Raw genomic sequence first — 16757 nt, forward strand, 5'->3', positions numbered from 1 at the left:
CAAGTTGATTGGACATGATTTGAAAAGGCATACACCTGTTTATATAAGGTCCCAGGGTTGACAGTGCATGTCAAAGCACAAACCAAGCATAAAGACAAAAGAATTTTCTCTAGATCTACGAGACAGAATTGTCTTGAGGCACAAGGCTGGGTAAGATTGCTGCTCTGAAAGTTCCAATAAGCACAGTGGCCTCCATCATCCCATAAGTTGAAGATGTTTGAAACCACCAGGAATCTTCCTAGAGCTGGCCCGCTATCTAAGCTGAGTGATCGTAGGAGAAGGGCCTTAGTCAGGGAGGGGATCAATAACCCGATGGTCACTCTGTCTGAGCTGCAGCGTTCTTCTGTGGAGATAGGAAAACTTTACAGAAGCACAACCATCTGTGCAGCAATCCACCAATCAGGCCTGTATGGTAGAGTGGCCAGATGGAAGCCACTCCTTAGCCTGGAATTTGGCAAAAGGCATCTGAAAGACTCTTAAATCATAAGAAACAAGATTCTCTGGTCTGATGAGGCTAAAATTGAACACTTTGGAGTGAATGCCAGGCGTTACGTTTGGAGAAAACCAGCCACCGCTCAACACCAGGCTAATACCATCGCTACAGTAAAGCATGGTGGTGGCATTATCGTGCTGTGTGGATGTTTTTCTGCAGCAGGAACTGGAAGACTAGTCAGGATAGAGGGAAAGAAGAATGCAGCAATGTACAGAGACATCCTGAATAAAAACCTGCTTCAGAGTGCTCTTGACCTCAGACTGGGACGACAATTCACCTTCCAGTAGGACAACGACCCAAAGCAATAAAACATCAATGGAGTGGCTTCACAACAACTTGATGAATGTACTTAAGTGGCCAGCCAGAGCCCAGATCTAAATCCTATTGAACATCTCTGGAGATATCTGAAAATGGCTGTACACTGTCGCTTCCCATCCAACCTTATAGAGCTTGAGAGGTCCTGCAAAGAGGATTGGGCAACAATACAAAAAGACAGGTGTGCCAAGCTTGTGGATTTTCAAAAGGAAGTGAGGCTGTAATTTTGAAAAATTTAGTATTTTGAAAACACAAAAAAATAAATTAAAATAAAAAAAAAATACATAAATTCCTTTTGAAAAAAAATATTTTTAGCGTTTCAGTTTCGTTTTAAAAGTAGAAAATAAGCAGCATCTAAAATTTCTAAATATAATAACTCTTGTATATCCTGTAAAGAATTTTTTAAACAGTGTATTTCTTGCATCTTCTGTAAACAAATGTTTTAATGTAAATAATCATTTTAATATAATTGAATATATATGCTGTATCAAGGCATCTCAGCGCACCTTCCAATCATTGTCAGTGTAGTGCAAAGTAAGGCTCATGAATTGGTCCATTGCCCTACTTGACCAGAAATCATATGTGGCTGAGATCAATTGTGGCCAACAGAGCAGGGTCATATGACTCCACACGTGGTCTGAAAAAGTAATTGAAAAAATTGACCTGGTAAAAATAGATTGTTTATAGGTTCTACATACTTATTCGATTAATTGCCCAGCCCTAGTATAAATAAATCTTTATGTGCACTGCCAATGATAATGGCACTTTCCATTTGATTTTGCATTTTCTCTGTTTTTGTGTTTTTCTTTTGTGTTGTCATATTTTAATAGCCTTCAGTCACTGCATTGAAGCACTGGTGCAAATTTATTTACTTTTTAGTACTTCGGTAATGTAACATTCTGTTTTTTAACACAAGATATTCTTCTTTTCTGAGGAAAATGGTAGCAAAGTGCAACAGTACAGATTAAGTGATTAAGAAAAAAAATCCAAAATGACTTTTGGAAATGTCTTCGCTCAGAGATGGGGATTTGCACAGCAATAAAATCACCAACTACCCCCTGAGAAACAATTACTGTCTGAATAGAGCTTAAATCTGACAGATGTTAGCAGATGGTGTTCATTGCTTATAGCAGCTTTAAACATGTCTTTATTTAGGGATACAGTGGTCTGTTTTGAAATGTTCTCTACTTGTCAAGTTGTGAAGGGATATTTTGTTTGGGCTTGGATTGGTTACATTTAAAACATGGTTTTAAATCTTTGGGCTTTTGAACTGGCATATGTAAATATTTAGGTTAAATAAATAAAAGTACACCCTTCTGGATCTTTTATTGAAGTCCTGTATGCACAAACCCTTCTGCTTTCTACCCTGTTTATGCGACTGTAAGTCCTCCAAACTTCCAATTCAGAAAATGTCTTTTGCTGTTGACCCACCTGCATGGTTCTCCTCTGCTGCAGTATTTCATCCTCTACCCTGACTAAGCTTCTGTCTCATCTGTCCATTTTCTTTGATCTTAAAATTCATCTTGGTTTATCACTCTGGTAGGCCGTACTTGGAGGAGCCACGGAATGTTATGGTGCACAAAGGGGCGGAGCCTCTCGGCATCTCCATTGTGAGTGGAGAGAACGGAGGAATCTTTGTCTCCAAGGTGACAGGAGGCAGTATCGCGCACCAGGCTGGGTTGGAGTATGGGGACCAGCTATTGGAGGTTAGTATTTTAGAACTGAATAAATATTGAAACCCTTTTTTCTTTATTTATGCAACTAGATTATGAGGTTCAAATGCAGTTTTTTGCTCTGCATATCACATTTCAGGACATATTCCAGTATTTAAATTATTTTATATGGCATTTTATTTATTTTTTATGCTTCTTTATTTTGTTCAATTTGATGCATATTTTGTGCTATTTTTATATTTCTTTTATATTTTTTCATTTTATGCTATTTACTTTCATTACATTTAGTTTATTTATACTTTATACTTATTTACATTTATACTGTCTTAAAACATTTTACAGTTATTAAAAAAATTAAAATCAACATTTTTATTTTGTTTTATTTTAGACGGTTGCATTTGCTCGTAATGCTATTTTATTATGTTTTTTTATGCTTTTTTAAATTTGTACACTTTGCTTTTATGTAATTTTATACACATTTGCATTTTAGTTTTTTTTGTATTTTTGATTCATACAGTTGTTGTTTTTTTATTTATATTGTGTGCGATTTAAATTTTATTGTACGTTTTATATAATATTTTGTATAATTTCCTTTTTTTATTTGTTGTTGTATACACATTTTGTTGTTTTCAGCCATTACAAAGAAAAAACAAACATATGAGGTTGAAGTCAGATTTATTCAATCCCCTGAATTATTAGCCCCCCTGTTTATTTTTCCTTAATTTGTGTTTAACAGAGAGAAGATTTTTTTTCAACACATTTCTAACCATAATAGTTTTAATAACTCATTTCTAATTACTGATATATTGTATCTTTGGCACGATGACAGTAAATAATATTTTAATAGATATTTTTCAAGACACTTCTATAGAGCTTAAAGTGACATTTAAAGCCTTTACTAGGTTATTTAGGTTAACTAGGCAGATTAGGGTAATTTGCTCAGTCATTGTATAATGATGGTTTCGTCAAACTATCAAAAAAAAAAAATACAGCTTAAAGGGGCTAATAATTTTGACCTTAAAATAGTTTTTAAAAACTTTTATTGTAGCTGAAATAAAACAAATAAGAAAAAGAAAAAAGAAAATATTTAAAAAGAAAAAATACTGTCAGACATACTGTAAAATGTCCTTGCTCTATTGAACATTATTTGGGAAATGTTTAAAAAATAAAACAATTCAAAGTGGGTTAATAATTTCGATTTCAACTGTACATACGAGTGCTAGTCATATAATTACAATATCTTCAAAAAAGTTTATGTATTTCACTAATTCCATTCAAAAAGTGAAACTTGTATAATGTACATTCATTCCACACAGACTGATGTATTACAGGTGTTTATTTCTTTTAATTTTGATGACATCTAATGAAAACCCCAAAATGAATATTACTTAAAACCAATACAAAGAAGGGATTTTTAGACATTTTGGCCAACTGAAAAGTTAGAGTATGAGTAAAATATGTTTGTTTTTGCCTTTTTATATTTTCAATTATAATGAATAATGAATTTTAGATATGAGATATTTTAAATTGTGCTACTTTATTTAATAAAGCTAAGAAGTTTTTTAATTATATTACAACTAAATAATGGAAAACATGCACATATTTTTTTGATCATAGTAAAGCTGTATGCCATGTTATTGACAGTTTGCAATGTGTAACTTAAAGTTGTTCTTTCTTTACATCAGTATAATGGAATAAACCTGCGCAATGCCACTGAACAGCAAGCACGACTCATCATTGGCCAGCAGTGTGACACCATCACGATCATGGCCCAATACAACCCACACATGTATCAGCTCGGCAACCACTCGCGCTCCAGGTACAATCCTTTCCCCATTTTATTCATTAAGCTAAATGCAGATTTGATGTATAGCTTTTAGTTTTTTTTCATGGCTGGCTTGTTTCATAGTTCCCGCCTGGAGCCAGTGAGCACTCAATCCACGCCACAGGGCAGTGGAACTGCAACCCCAGATAACCACTCTACCATAGACACCCTGAGTGAACAGGATGAAGGCACACTCACCCCATCCTCCAAACAGACCACACCCACAACCAGTCCCAACAGCTTCATCAGGTACTGCTCATACACTTAGAGAGCTGCCTTGTTGTGTACAGTCTTAGTAGGGGTGGGAACAGTGTTGGGTGTAATTGGTTACAAATGAACTACAAACTGTAATAAAATTATTAATTATTTTAATAAAATACATTTTATGCATTATTATTTATATGTATTTTAATTACAGTTTATGTGCATTTCTTAAATAAAAAAATAACTAAAAATGTTTATTTTTATCAAGATAATTACAAAAGCTTGAAGCAATGAGGTAAGTCAGATTTTTAAATGAAAATATAAGGTGTATTTTAGTAATAATTTAGGTTATTTATTTATAAGTATTTTTGCTATTTGAATATTTTGCATAATAACCCAATTTTTAAAGTAAAAGAGGTTACATTTGTCTGCTAAGTGCAGATGCTTAAGAAAATGTTATACATTTGTCAATATATGGTACGATTGAAATATTGTTTCATTAATTTAAACCAAGATGTCTGTTTTTATTGAGGCCTGGACTCAAATTTAAGAAGTATAAAGAGTTTAATTGCTCTATTGTCTATCCATTAAGATTTCAGATGTTTTAAGTAGTATTGAGTAAAGTAATTAAATTACTTGAGTTATAAAGTTTCTTTTCAGAGAAATTAATTAAATACAATTTTATTGATTAGTGGCTAATTACTTTTTTGTAATAACACACCCAACACTGGGTGGGAATCACCATAGACTACAAGATATTATATTATTATGATACCTGTGTCACAATACAATATTATAGAGATTTTAAATATATCGTCATATTCTACTATAAGTGGCCATTTATTTTTTACCTTTCTTCAACTTATCTGCAAACTCAAAGAATTTTCATTTGTTAACTAAAGAGAAAACATTACTCAGTTTGTGCGTCTAACTTTGGTTTTACTGCCACAGTGCAAAATGGGATTGTCAAGCTGAAAACTGACCAAAACTTTAATAAAACCGTGTCATAAACGTTGTATGTACCTCTCCGTGAAGCTGTCATCTTTTTTTTATTAACTAGCTGTGTGTTGAAGGTGACCTGGCTCACCAGAAAAAAAAAAAAAGATAAATTTCAACACCATAATAAAGTGGACTGTAAAGAAATATATTTTGTTATTCTACCAAATAATAAAATAAAATGTTGACAAGCATATACAGTTGAAGTCAGAATTTTTAGCCCGCCTGTTTTTTTTTTCCAATTTCTGTTTAAGGGAGAGAAGATTTTTTAAACACATTTCTAAACATAATAGTTTTAATACCTCATTTCTAATAACTGATTTTTTTTATCTTTTCCATGATGACAGTAAATAAAATTTTACTAGATATTTTAAGACACTTCTATACAGCTTAAAGTGACATTTAAAGGCTTGACTAGGTTAATTAAATTAACTAGGCAGGTTAGGATAATTAGGCAAGTTATTGAATAACAATGGTTTGTTCTGTTGACTATCGAAAAAAATCACTTAAAGGGGCTAATAATTTTGACCTTTAAATAGTTAAAATAAATAATTAAAAACTGCTTTTATTCTAGCCCAAATAAAACAAATAAGACTTAAAAAAGTATATATATATATATATATATATATATATATATATATATATATATATATATATATATATATATATATATATATATATATATATATATTATATCAGACATACTGTGAAAATTTCCTTGCTCTGTTTAACATAATTTATAAGTTAATTAAAAAAGAAAACAAAAAATCAAAGGGGGTCTAATAATTCTGACTTCAACTGTATAACAATTATGTCTGTGTATTGATAAACTGTTGCTGTGAACAATATCACAATACTGTGCTAATATTTTCCCTACTCCTACTAAATATGCAGCAGATGCATTTTTAAAAAAGTATTAGTGGCTTTCACACCAGATAATTAGAAGAATTCTATGAGAGAACTAATTTGCCCACTAGGAACTCTGAAATGGTATAAACGCTCACTTTAATGAGTCAGAGTTTCCATGAAGGTTTACATGATGGCCTCAAACCTCTTGAATATTAATCTTGGATCAGTTCGGTTGTGGTGTGAAAGCAATCCAAACCAACACACTAACAGACCGACTTCATCACACTGTATGATGAGTTATGAATAATATAACGGCAGCTACAGAGAAGGCCGTGACAAGTACACAGAGCTGATGCCTATCCATTCTGACACATGACTCATCTTAGCTGAATCCCAGAACTGTGAGCTGTGGCCAATCACTTTACATGCATGTAACTAATTTTGGTCTTAACAAAACGAACCAAGAAGAAATTGCAATACTGTAACCGTTTTAATCCCTAAACAAATTAACCAACAATCTGCTTGTAGGTGTGAAAATGCCCTTAAAGGTCCTGTGAAGGGCTTTGGAATATGCATTATTATTGGATGTTGGACATAATCTCAACCCAAAACACGATGAGAGGGAGGGACATTAAGTAGCTCCTCCCCTAAAAAAAAGGCAATAATGTCTTGTTTATCATGGCTCTGCCAGTGAGTGGTTGATCTGAAGCGCATCAAATGAAAAGCAAATGAGAATTGTCTTAAAAAGGGCAGGGCATGTCTGATACTAGAGAGCATTTGATTATGATTTAATAAGAAACGGTAGTATTATTTGAGGTGAGTAAAACCGTTGGTCCATTTGGTGGGAACTACCTTATACTACCTTATAGATATCCTAAAAATAAATAATACTGATACTAACATCTTAAAAACTTTATTTTAATTTCATGACACCTTTAAGGCTCCTGCACAATGGGAAGATTTTTGCATTTCTATTTGGTGATTTATTTTTTTTACTGGCAATGAACAGAGTAAATGTGCAAAACCACTCTCTGGCATTAGATGGCATTTAATGAAAAATAAATAAACCACTTTATTTGTTTGTTTGTATTTTTTGCATAAGCTTTTTTACTTCTTTTTAAACTCCTCAATGGGGTCTCCTCAATCACCACCAGTATGCAAAATTCATCTGGATTATGCAATAGCAGCCATTTTGTGCCAGATCACACATCACACATCAGCTATTAAATGTGCTTAATTGAGTGCTTAAATGCACATTTTGTAATTCAATGTTAAATGTAATCACAACTGAAAATGAAAAGACGGTGGTTGGATGGTGGATTCAAGTTAAATTGCATCTCCCTGCTAACTAATTCTCATTAAATTATAAGTAGACTGTTAGGGTTAGTGTAAGTTGACATGTACTTGCTAAGTTTCTTAGTCAGTTAAATGTCTGTTGAAGGTGCAGTATATTACGCAGACAGTCTACTAATACTCAAATGGACCATCAAAATAAAGTGTTACCAGTTTTAATAATGGATATGGCGCAATGGATAGTTCCCAGCATGCTTTTCAAGGGATTGATTTAAAAGAAAAGTATTTTGAAAATAAAAGCAATGGTGTTAAAATTTGAGAGAAAGACTAGTTAGAATTTGATCACCATTAGTTTGTAGATTAAGAAGAGTTTGAGTATGTTATTTAGTTTTGAGTTTACCACCTTGCAGAAGAGCAGCACTAATGCCTTGGGTCTTGGTATTTTCAGCATTAATGTTTGACACTTCACTCAGAAAATCATAGCTGTGCTAACACTAGCGCTGACAGCAGTAAGCATTTATAAAGTCAATTTGCTCTTGCTGAATAAATTTGCTTAAAGTAAAGTGAAATAACACATTTCAAGTGGAAATGTGTGTCTTAATAAACCAAGTTGTACCAAATGTACTAATTTGTAACTAATAAAATTTGTTTGTATTGGTAAAAGCAATGTTCCTTCTGCTGAAGCAAGGAAATTACATTACTTGGTTCATTTAAATAAATAAAGACTGAAAAATAAAGATAATTAACTTTTACTTAATGTCGAACCTAACACTTCTAAATAAGTTATTTGTACCTGATATAAGATTGTAAAATTTACTTGAAATTTGTTTGTGCAAATTGTTACGAGGATTTTAAAGTAAATCTTAAGAGTTATTTTATTCAATGAGCATTTGATTGATCAAGATTTGATGAGAAAAATATATATATATCCTTATATATATATTATATATATCCTTAAAACTAACAGACTGAAACTAACAAACTAGCATTAAAAAATGTCATTGTAATTTTATTGGACCTTTAAGTTAATAAGTTTGGCCAGGATGCTGGGGACACACCTCCACTCTTTTTAAAGAACATCCTGGGATTTGAAATGACCACAGAGAGTCAGGACCTCAGTTTAACTTCTCATCTGAAGGACTTGAATAGATTAAAAATATTTAGGCGGGAAAAAAAATTATAAAAACTTGAAATGGATATACTATGAAAAGTTCTCACCATGAAAAGAGGAATAATTGCTAGCATGAAAACAAAGAAGCAAACTCAGTGGGGTGCAGCTCAAGCCTGCAGCTTGTCATTTAAAACAACCAGGGTAACACAACATGAAATCCACTGACATGGGGTGACAGTTTCTGTGTCTCTCTTGAATGTCAGAATGCCGTCTGAAAGTTCCAAGAAAGTACCAGAGGCGCGTTTGGTGACAGTGAGGAAGACTCAGGTGGAGCTGGGCATTCAGCTGTGTGGAGGAAACCTGCGGGGAATCTTCGTGGAGAGGCTGGAAGATGACAGTCCTGCCAGAGGAGCGGATGCTGTTGTACCCGGGGACATGATACTTGAGGTAAATGAAGCTACTCCTCTGTCTGTGTAATGCTTTTAGGGAAATACTGTGAGCAGAAATGATGAGACAGCGGTTCTTTGCAAGAAAGAAATGTGCTTTTAGTTTCTTCTCCATTGTGAGGGTTAGACTTTACACTTACTTGAATGGAGTAATAGACTTTTGGTGAACATTGAGCTAAAAGATGGCTACTTTGACAATGAAGAGAGTGTGCCGCAATGTAACCTATATTTAGGGTATGTCTTGGTTGTTAGACTATTGTATAAAATCAATATTAAATTTTAAAATTTAAATTAAAAATTAATTTGTTAAATTTTAAAATTTTATTAAATTTTAAAAATTAAATTTAAATCAATATTAAATATATACACACACACACACACACACACACACACACACACACACTCATATATATATATATATATATATAAATATATATATATATATATATAAATATATATATATATATATATATATATATATATATATATATATATATATATATATATATATATATATATATATATATATATTTATATATATACACACACACATAACATAAAATAAAACAACGGGATTTCACACTGTAAAGCACAACAGGGTACTTCACATTCTAAACATGGGTCTAAGTCATCACTTGAGGCAACCCTTCGAATAACATTGTCCCACATGTCCACATCTCCGTGATTTCCATTCAACTTAGTTTACATTTTTTCATATAGAAGTTCAATCATGAACTTAATGCAGAGTGTAATTTTTGTGCAATTAGCATCTTTCCAAAATCTCAGTATCAAACGCGCTGCTGTGAATACTTCTACTGTTATAAGTTGTTAAGAACGAGTTGTTAGAACTATCGCTAAGAACTCATTGGTATAGGCTTGTTCGAACTGTATTATAAAGGCCCTGATATTCTTCAAATTAAATCGCAGGAACTAAAATGACAATTTTAATCAATGTCCATAACAAAATGTACATTTTAAAGGTGCAGTATGCAGGTATTGCACTCCTGGATCAAAACACATTTTCACTCGGCTCCTCCTCTGACGAATCCACCAAGCGCAAGTTGCCGGATTGACGTGAGTGTGCCTGACTATCGAGCCTAAAGGCTGATTTAAGGCTGATTTCAACTGTTTTCTAACTAAAAGCAATGACACGTGAAGAAAAATTTTACATACTAAAAGGAGGTTTTGTCCTTACCAACACCTGAAATTTCTATTTTAGAAATGGCATCTATTTCTCACAGGTGAACCACACCTCACCTCAGATACACCTCATGTGCTTTATTCTGTATTAAATGCTCATGATGTGAGTTTGAATGCCATTTTACATGACATTTATTGCCATACTACTAAAAGCAGCAGCAGATAGTTCACCTCAGACCTTGAAAATAAAATAAATCGTCTGAAATTAAACTTTAGAACTGTGACTTAGTGCTAGCCAAGTTAGCAAATATCAATCATTCAGCATGTACATATAATAATTTTAAAGAGGTTTAATATGTTTTAATTAGATTGTAAGTCTTACCATTTTGCTGAAGTGCAGTGCAGTAACATTATTTTGAGCTTCTGTATGGCTGTATTTAAATTTCTGTTTTGTCTGGGGACAACCAAACTGCTTATAACTGCAAATCTTGTCACGTAGCTTCTTGTTAGGACAAGGGCTTATAATGTAACCTGCTCATAATGCACATAATGTTCAAATTTGTAATATTTATATTATTTGCTAATTAATAACCACTTCATGTGGAACTCTGAATCTGCGTCTTAATACGGGGCTGTTACTTTCCACCAGAGGTCACATTTCAGTGGCGGACATGTACTTTGAGAGCCTTCCTGACTGAATGAATGAAATACGCTGTTTTCTACCATGGCACCTCGGTGTGCTGAAATATAATTGGCTAAAGTGGCATTTAGCGGGTTAAATGATCAAAACAAAGACCTGTTCAAAGAGCAGAATAACTGACTTCAGCTTTATTTTTCAGATAAACAAGTATGTTCACTTGGCATGTTTCTTAAATATCTGCAAACATATAACGGGATTTTTATGCTTTAGAAGAGTCAAAAACTTACGTACGGCATCTTTAAGTTTGTTTGCCAGTTTAAAACAACTCACCAATGCAAACCTTTTATGGGAGGTTAGCTTTGGCTTCTAATCACATCCACATTCCATAGTGGAAATGTGTGTCCTCTTTTCTGTGCGTTTTTGCATGTTTCAGATATGGCAAAACCCTTTTCAGTAGATTGTCAAACCACGTGATGCACTGAAGTATAAAACATGGAATTTCTTATCTGTACTCAAAATTTGCTAAGAAAGCAAACCCTCTGTTATTCCAGTTTTTTTATACCATCTGTGCCATTGAATAGATGAGTGCAACTGTCAGATATTTACATATTAACTGTTCTTCTCTTACACCCACCATCATTGTTGTGTTTAGAGGTACACGCAAGCAGCATGATGTATGTTTAAAACCCTGCCTCCTGCAGTGCCGGAGGTGCATCCTGGGTGCCAGAATGTTAAAAAAGTTGTAAACCGTTGCTCAGTCTTATCTCACGTCTTTTCACTCTTAAACAAAGAATATAAAATAATCTATTTGAAGTATACGGGTCCTTAATAAGCTTCATTTACAGGATGTTTCAATGCATGTTTTTCATATTTCATGACATATTAGATTGTGTGTTATTAAAACATCAATCACAAATATTATCATAGATGATAGATATTTTACACTCAATATTTTATTTATTAAATTTCTCATTTGTTATATTTTATTAAAATCTACCCTAAACCCAACTGTCACAATACTGTAAAAATATTAATTATTGTTAAACAATGTCATAAAAAAGGCTTCCATATTGATATCACACTTCCGCCCAGCTGCGTATTCAAACTAGACTTTACCGCTGAACTCTGCTGGAAGATCTCCAGGAACAGGATTGGGAACCCCTTCTCTATAGGCACTTGCTAACATTGTTTTTAGGACATTTAATGCTTTAATGAATCACAAGCAGGCATTCCTGATTTTTTTTATGTTGTAGGGGAAACAATGGTGTAATATCTTGAGCTGATGTTAACCAGAAACCTTATTTAGTTGTTTAATAATTAAAAAGACTTCAAGAGTGTGCAGAAATGGTTACTTATTTTAGTTTTTTTTTCCTGCATCACTCTTATTTGCTGAGCTGCATTCCAGCCTCATTCATTGCCTATAATATTCTTTTCTAATTCAAACGACAGTATCCATTCCAAAGTTCCTTATTTATTTATTTATTTATTGAACTCTTCTTTGCTTTTATTGTGCGAAATTGGTAATATGCCATTCCTGGCATGGACATATTAAGACTTGTGACAGCCACATCAACAGCAAAGCAAAGAAATCATTGAATTTTGCTACAAGGTAGTTAAGCTCTAGAATGGAAGTGATGTGTGACTATATGTGACTATTTTACATTCAGTTGAAGTCAGAATTATTAACCCCCTTTGTTTTTTTCTTTTTTGAATATTTCCCAAGCGATGTTTATCAGAGCAAGGGAATTTTTAGAGTATGTCTGCTAATGTTTTTTTCTTCTGAAGAATTTGTTGTATTTCTGCTAGAATAAAAGCAGTTTTTAATTTCTTAAAAACCATTTTCAGGACAAAATTATTAGCCCCTTTAAGCTAAAAAATTTTTTCAATATTCTACAGAACAAGCCATTATTGTACAATATCTTGCCTAATTACCCTAACCTGCGTAGTTAACCTAGTTAAGCCTTTAAATGTTACTTTAAGCTGGATTGAAGTGTCTTAAAAACATCTCGTAAAATATTATTTACTCACATTATGGCAAAGATAAATTAAAATAATACAGTTATTAGCAATAAGTTATTAAAACTATTATGTTTAGAAATGTGTTGAAAAAAAATCTTCTCTCCGTTAAACATAAATTAATGGGGAGGGGGGGGAGATAAACACGGGGGCTAATAATTCTGACTTCAACTGCACAGTATGTCAGAATAGCTTCTACCAGTGCGTTCATAGTCTTAAGTTATTGGCCTAGAAGTTAAAACTTATGGCGTACTCTCACTATGTACAGTTGCCTTGAACTGGGCCAAAGCATGCTTGTCGGCTCTCCCGTCTCCCTCGGCGGCCCGCACTTACATTACATTCGGGCCTGGGCACGATTACGTCATCGATGATGTGCTGGTCAGAAGCGCAGCTTGCTCAGCACAGTGGAGATTTCTTCAGGTACATCGTCGTTTAGGTCATTTGATATGCAGTGACACGCAGTCAAATATTTCACCGAACAGATCAGCCACTTCTGACGGTCATAAACAATCATAAAGTCCTCGTGCTGCAGGAATTAGAAGGTTGCTGAAGGTGCGCAGCTGTCGAACAGTGAGGGGTTTGAGTCTTTAATAATCTACGACAGCTTGCGATTCATAACTCCATATGCAACAGTTCCTTAAAAGTCACGTCCCAAGTGAACCGTGCTAAGCCTGATTCAGCGCACTCACACTTCTCAAACGATCCAGGAAACAGGCCTGGGCATGGTTCGGAAAGCATAGTGTGAGTGCGCCCTTAAAGTTGGCAAAATAATGGTGCCTCTGCTTTTTGTTCATATTTGTTAAATAATATCATAACAAGACTTCAGACTTTTACAATAAAATTTCTTTAGTTAGGTTAGTTCATTTATTTACACACTTGAAAAAACAATGAACAATACATTTATTTACTATTTATTACTTTGTTAGTGTTAGGTAATGAAAATACATGCTATCATTGTTAACTCACAGTACCTTAAATAATGATAATACACGGCTGTCTGGAATACTTGATTCTGATTGGTCAGTTGCGACATTCCGAGTAAGGTTATTATTCTGAGATAACAACCTCTAAATAACACCAGATTATCCAGGAACTTTTAATCTTGAATACGTTCACATCCATATACTTGCATACGTTGTCATTCATATTTATTTGCTTGTAAGTTACATTGCTGTTTTTGATGGTTTGGCACCAACTTGTGACTGAATAACTAAACATAGGTTGGTGTAAACTTCATTCAGCTGCTTTAGTTTCTGTCAGCTTTGTGTTTTTTTTACTATTTGGCGCCATCTTGTAACTGAACAACATGCAGGTTACGCAACATTCAGCTGGTTTTGTTTCTGTCAACTTTGTGTTTTCGACTGTTTGGGGCCATCTTGTGACTGAATAGACCTATAGGTTAGTGTATGCTCTGTCAGCCACATTGAGTGTTGTGTTTAATCAATAATTGATAAACTATTACGACTCAGATAATATTTTATCTAAAACAATATTTTCTGTCTAATTTGTGTCTAAGCCCTTCGGTCTTATATGACAGCCCTCCGAATTGCTTTAGGATTTACTCTGTGAAAACAACCTCCTGGATGTACTTAAAAAGCATGACTTTGGATTCTAGCAATGCATTGGTAACTGTTGAAATTAACAGTAAAATGAACCAATGAAACATTATAGTAAAGTGTGACCTATGTGTTTAAATTAAATGTAATAACCTCCTATTATATTATTATTTGTCCTTTCAGTATGGCTCAGTTAATATGAAGAATAAGACTGTGGAGGAGGCATATCTGGAAATGCTGAAGCCTGCAGAAACAGTGACGTTAAGAGTCCAGCATCGTCTGGATGAGTTCAACCAGGTGAAAGGCACTCCTGGAGATGGATTCTATATCAGGTACAGTATGATATCGCATCTGCCATTGACTTACATAAGCACACATGGCCGCTTAAAAGTTCCATATAACCAAATACCAGAGTTTGGACCCTGCACTCACTGCTAAATATGGATACACGAGAAAATCGCATCAACGGGAATCTTTTAATCTTTTTAATTATGTTTAAGATGGAGGGTGAGATATTGTATCTGGCAGTGCAGATTGTATCACCAAATCTCCATAATTTGTGTTCTATAATAGTAGCTGTGGTAATTAGACGGTTCGAGACAGAGATGCATTGTGTCTGTGCGGTGGAAAAAAGAATAATGGAAGAGGGCTGTTCAGAAATAGCCATGTTTGTCTTCACAAATGAAATTCTGTGGCCCGCAGCTGTTGCAGGCGCTTTTTTCTGCCCGCTCTCCCATGATGTCACCCGCAGTAAATAATCTCTGTCAATCCGTGTGTCATGAATGAGCAGGAACGAGGAGTTATGGGTGGCTGCTAAAAGCCGCCTCGTGCCTCTCCCAGGAATGAAAGATCGCCTCTGTCCTGGCCTCTTCCTGAATTTTTCATTCCTTTTTTCCTCCCTTTATTTTTCTTTGTCTCCTGCAGTCTTTTCATTTGTCTCACGTTACCTCGTTCTCGCAGACGCCGCAGTCTTTTCTTCATGTATAATGCTGTCACTTGTTGAATTATTCATTTCCTCTTTCTATTCCAGAGCACTTTATGACCGAGTAGCTGAGACTGAGCTCGACCTCTCTTTTAAGAAAGACGACATCCTCTATGTGGACGACACACTACCAAATGGCAACTTCGGCACCTGGATGGCCTGGCAACTTGACGAAAATGCACAAAAAATTCAAAGAGGCCAGATTCCTAGCAAATTTATGTGAGTCACAGACTTGGATGATGGTGCCTGACAGCGTTGTGATGATAGATAGTGTTATTGTGTATCGATTAGGTATATAACAATTCACTGAACTTACAGTTCGGTAAAATTCACGATACTGATCTCACTGATATTGATCTTTTTTTTTTTTTTACAAAAGGAGTTGAGACTTTTATTACCCTTATTATATATCATATTTATATACCCTTTTGTTATGTAATAAATGCTGCACATTTCAAATAACAAAACTAAATTCCATTTTTAAAACAAATTCTAAATCTAATAATAATAATACACATACAATAGCTTGTATTTGAGCAAACTAAAATGTGTCTTCTTTTGTTAGCTTGGATTTTTAAAATTTCATTATTATTAACATTATTATTATTATTATTATTATTATTATTTCATTTCATTTTCTTGCCGGCTTAGTCTCTTTATTAATCCAGGGTCGCCACAGCGAAGTAAACCGCCGAATTATCCAGCAAGTTTTTATGCAGTGGATGCCCATCCAACCGCAACCCATCTATGGAAATCCACACACACATGCACACACACACTCATTCACTACGGACAATTTAGCCTACCCAATTCACCTGTACCGCATGTCTTTGGACTGTGGGGGAAACCTGAGCACCCGGAAGAAACCCACGCAAACGCAGGGAGAACATGCAAATTCACACAGAAACGCCAACTGAGCCGAGGCTCGAACCAGCAACCCAGCGACCTTCTTGCTGTGAGGCGACAGCACTACCTACTGCGCCACTGCTTTGCCCATTATTATTATTATTAATATTATTAATATTGTTATTATTACTAATATTAATATATTACTTTAAAGAAAAAAGAAATGCACATCCACATCGGCACAAGCTGAAAATGTGTAATGGAGGCCACAGATTGGGCCTTAGCTCAGATTGGGTTGGGTGCAGTCGGACTGGTGGGTTACACATGGGGGCTTGTCTGGGATGGGAGTGAAGTTTAGGGGGGTGAGTGTAA

At 34.4% G+C, this 16757-nt stretch overlaps 1 protein-coding gene across 9 annotated transcripts in view; it reads left to right on the top strand.

Moving 5' to 3' along the window:
* The window catches only part of dlg5a (discs, large homolog 5a (Drosophila)), a 155221-nt gene that overhangs the window by 116820 nt on the left and 21644 nt on the right, over positions 1-16757 (top strand). For all 9 annotated transcript variants that reach the window (XM_068212910.2, XM_005156681.6, XM_068212912.2 and 6 more), the window contains 6 exons: positions 2352-2514; positions 4167-4300; positions 4391-4555; positions 9023-9206; positions 14741-14889; positions 15588-15758. In XM_068212910.2, coding sequence (XP_068069011.1) covers positions 2352-2514; positions 4167-4300; positions 4391-4555; positions 9023-9206; positions 14741-14889; positions 15588-15758 — 966 coding nt within the window. The remainder of the gene's footprint in view (positions 1-2351; positions 2515-4166; positions 4301-4390; positions 4556-9022; positions 9207-14740; positions 14890-15587; positions 15759-16757) is intronic.

Source organism: Danio rerio, chromosome 13 (assembly GCF_049306965.1).
Source record: "Danio rerio strain Tuebingen ecotype United States chromosome 13, GRCz12tu, whole genome shotgun sequence".
Classification (NCBI taxonomy): domain Eukaryota; kingdom Metazoa; phylum Chordata; class Actinopteri; order Cypriniformes; family Danionidae; genus Danio; species Danio rerio.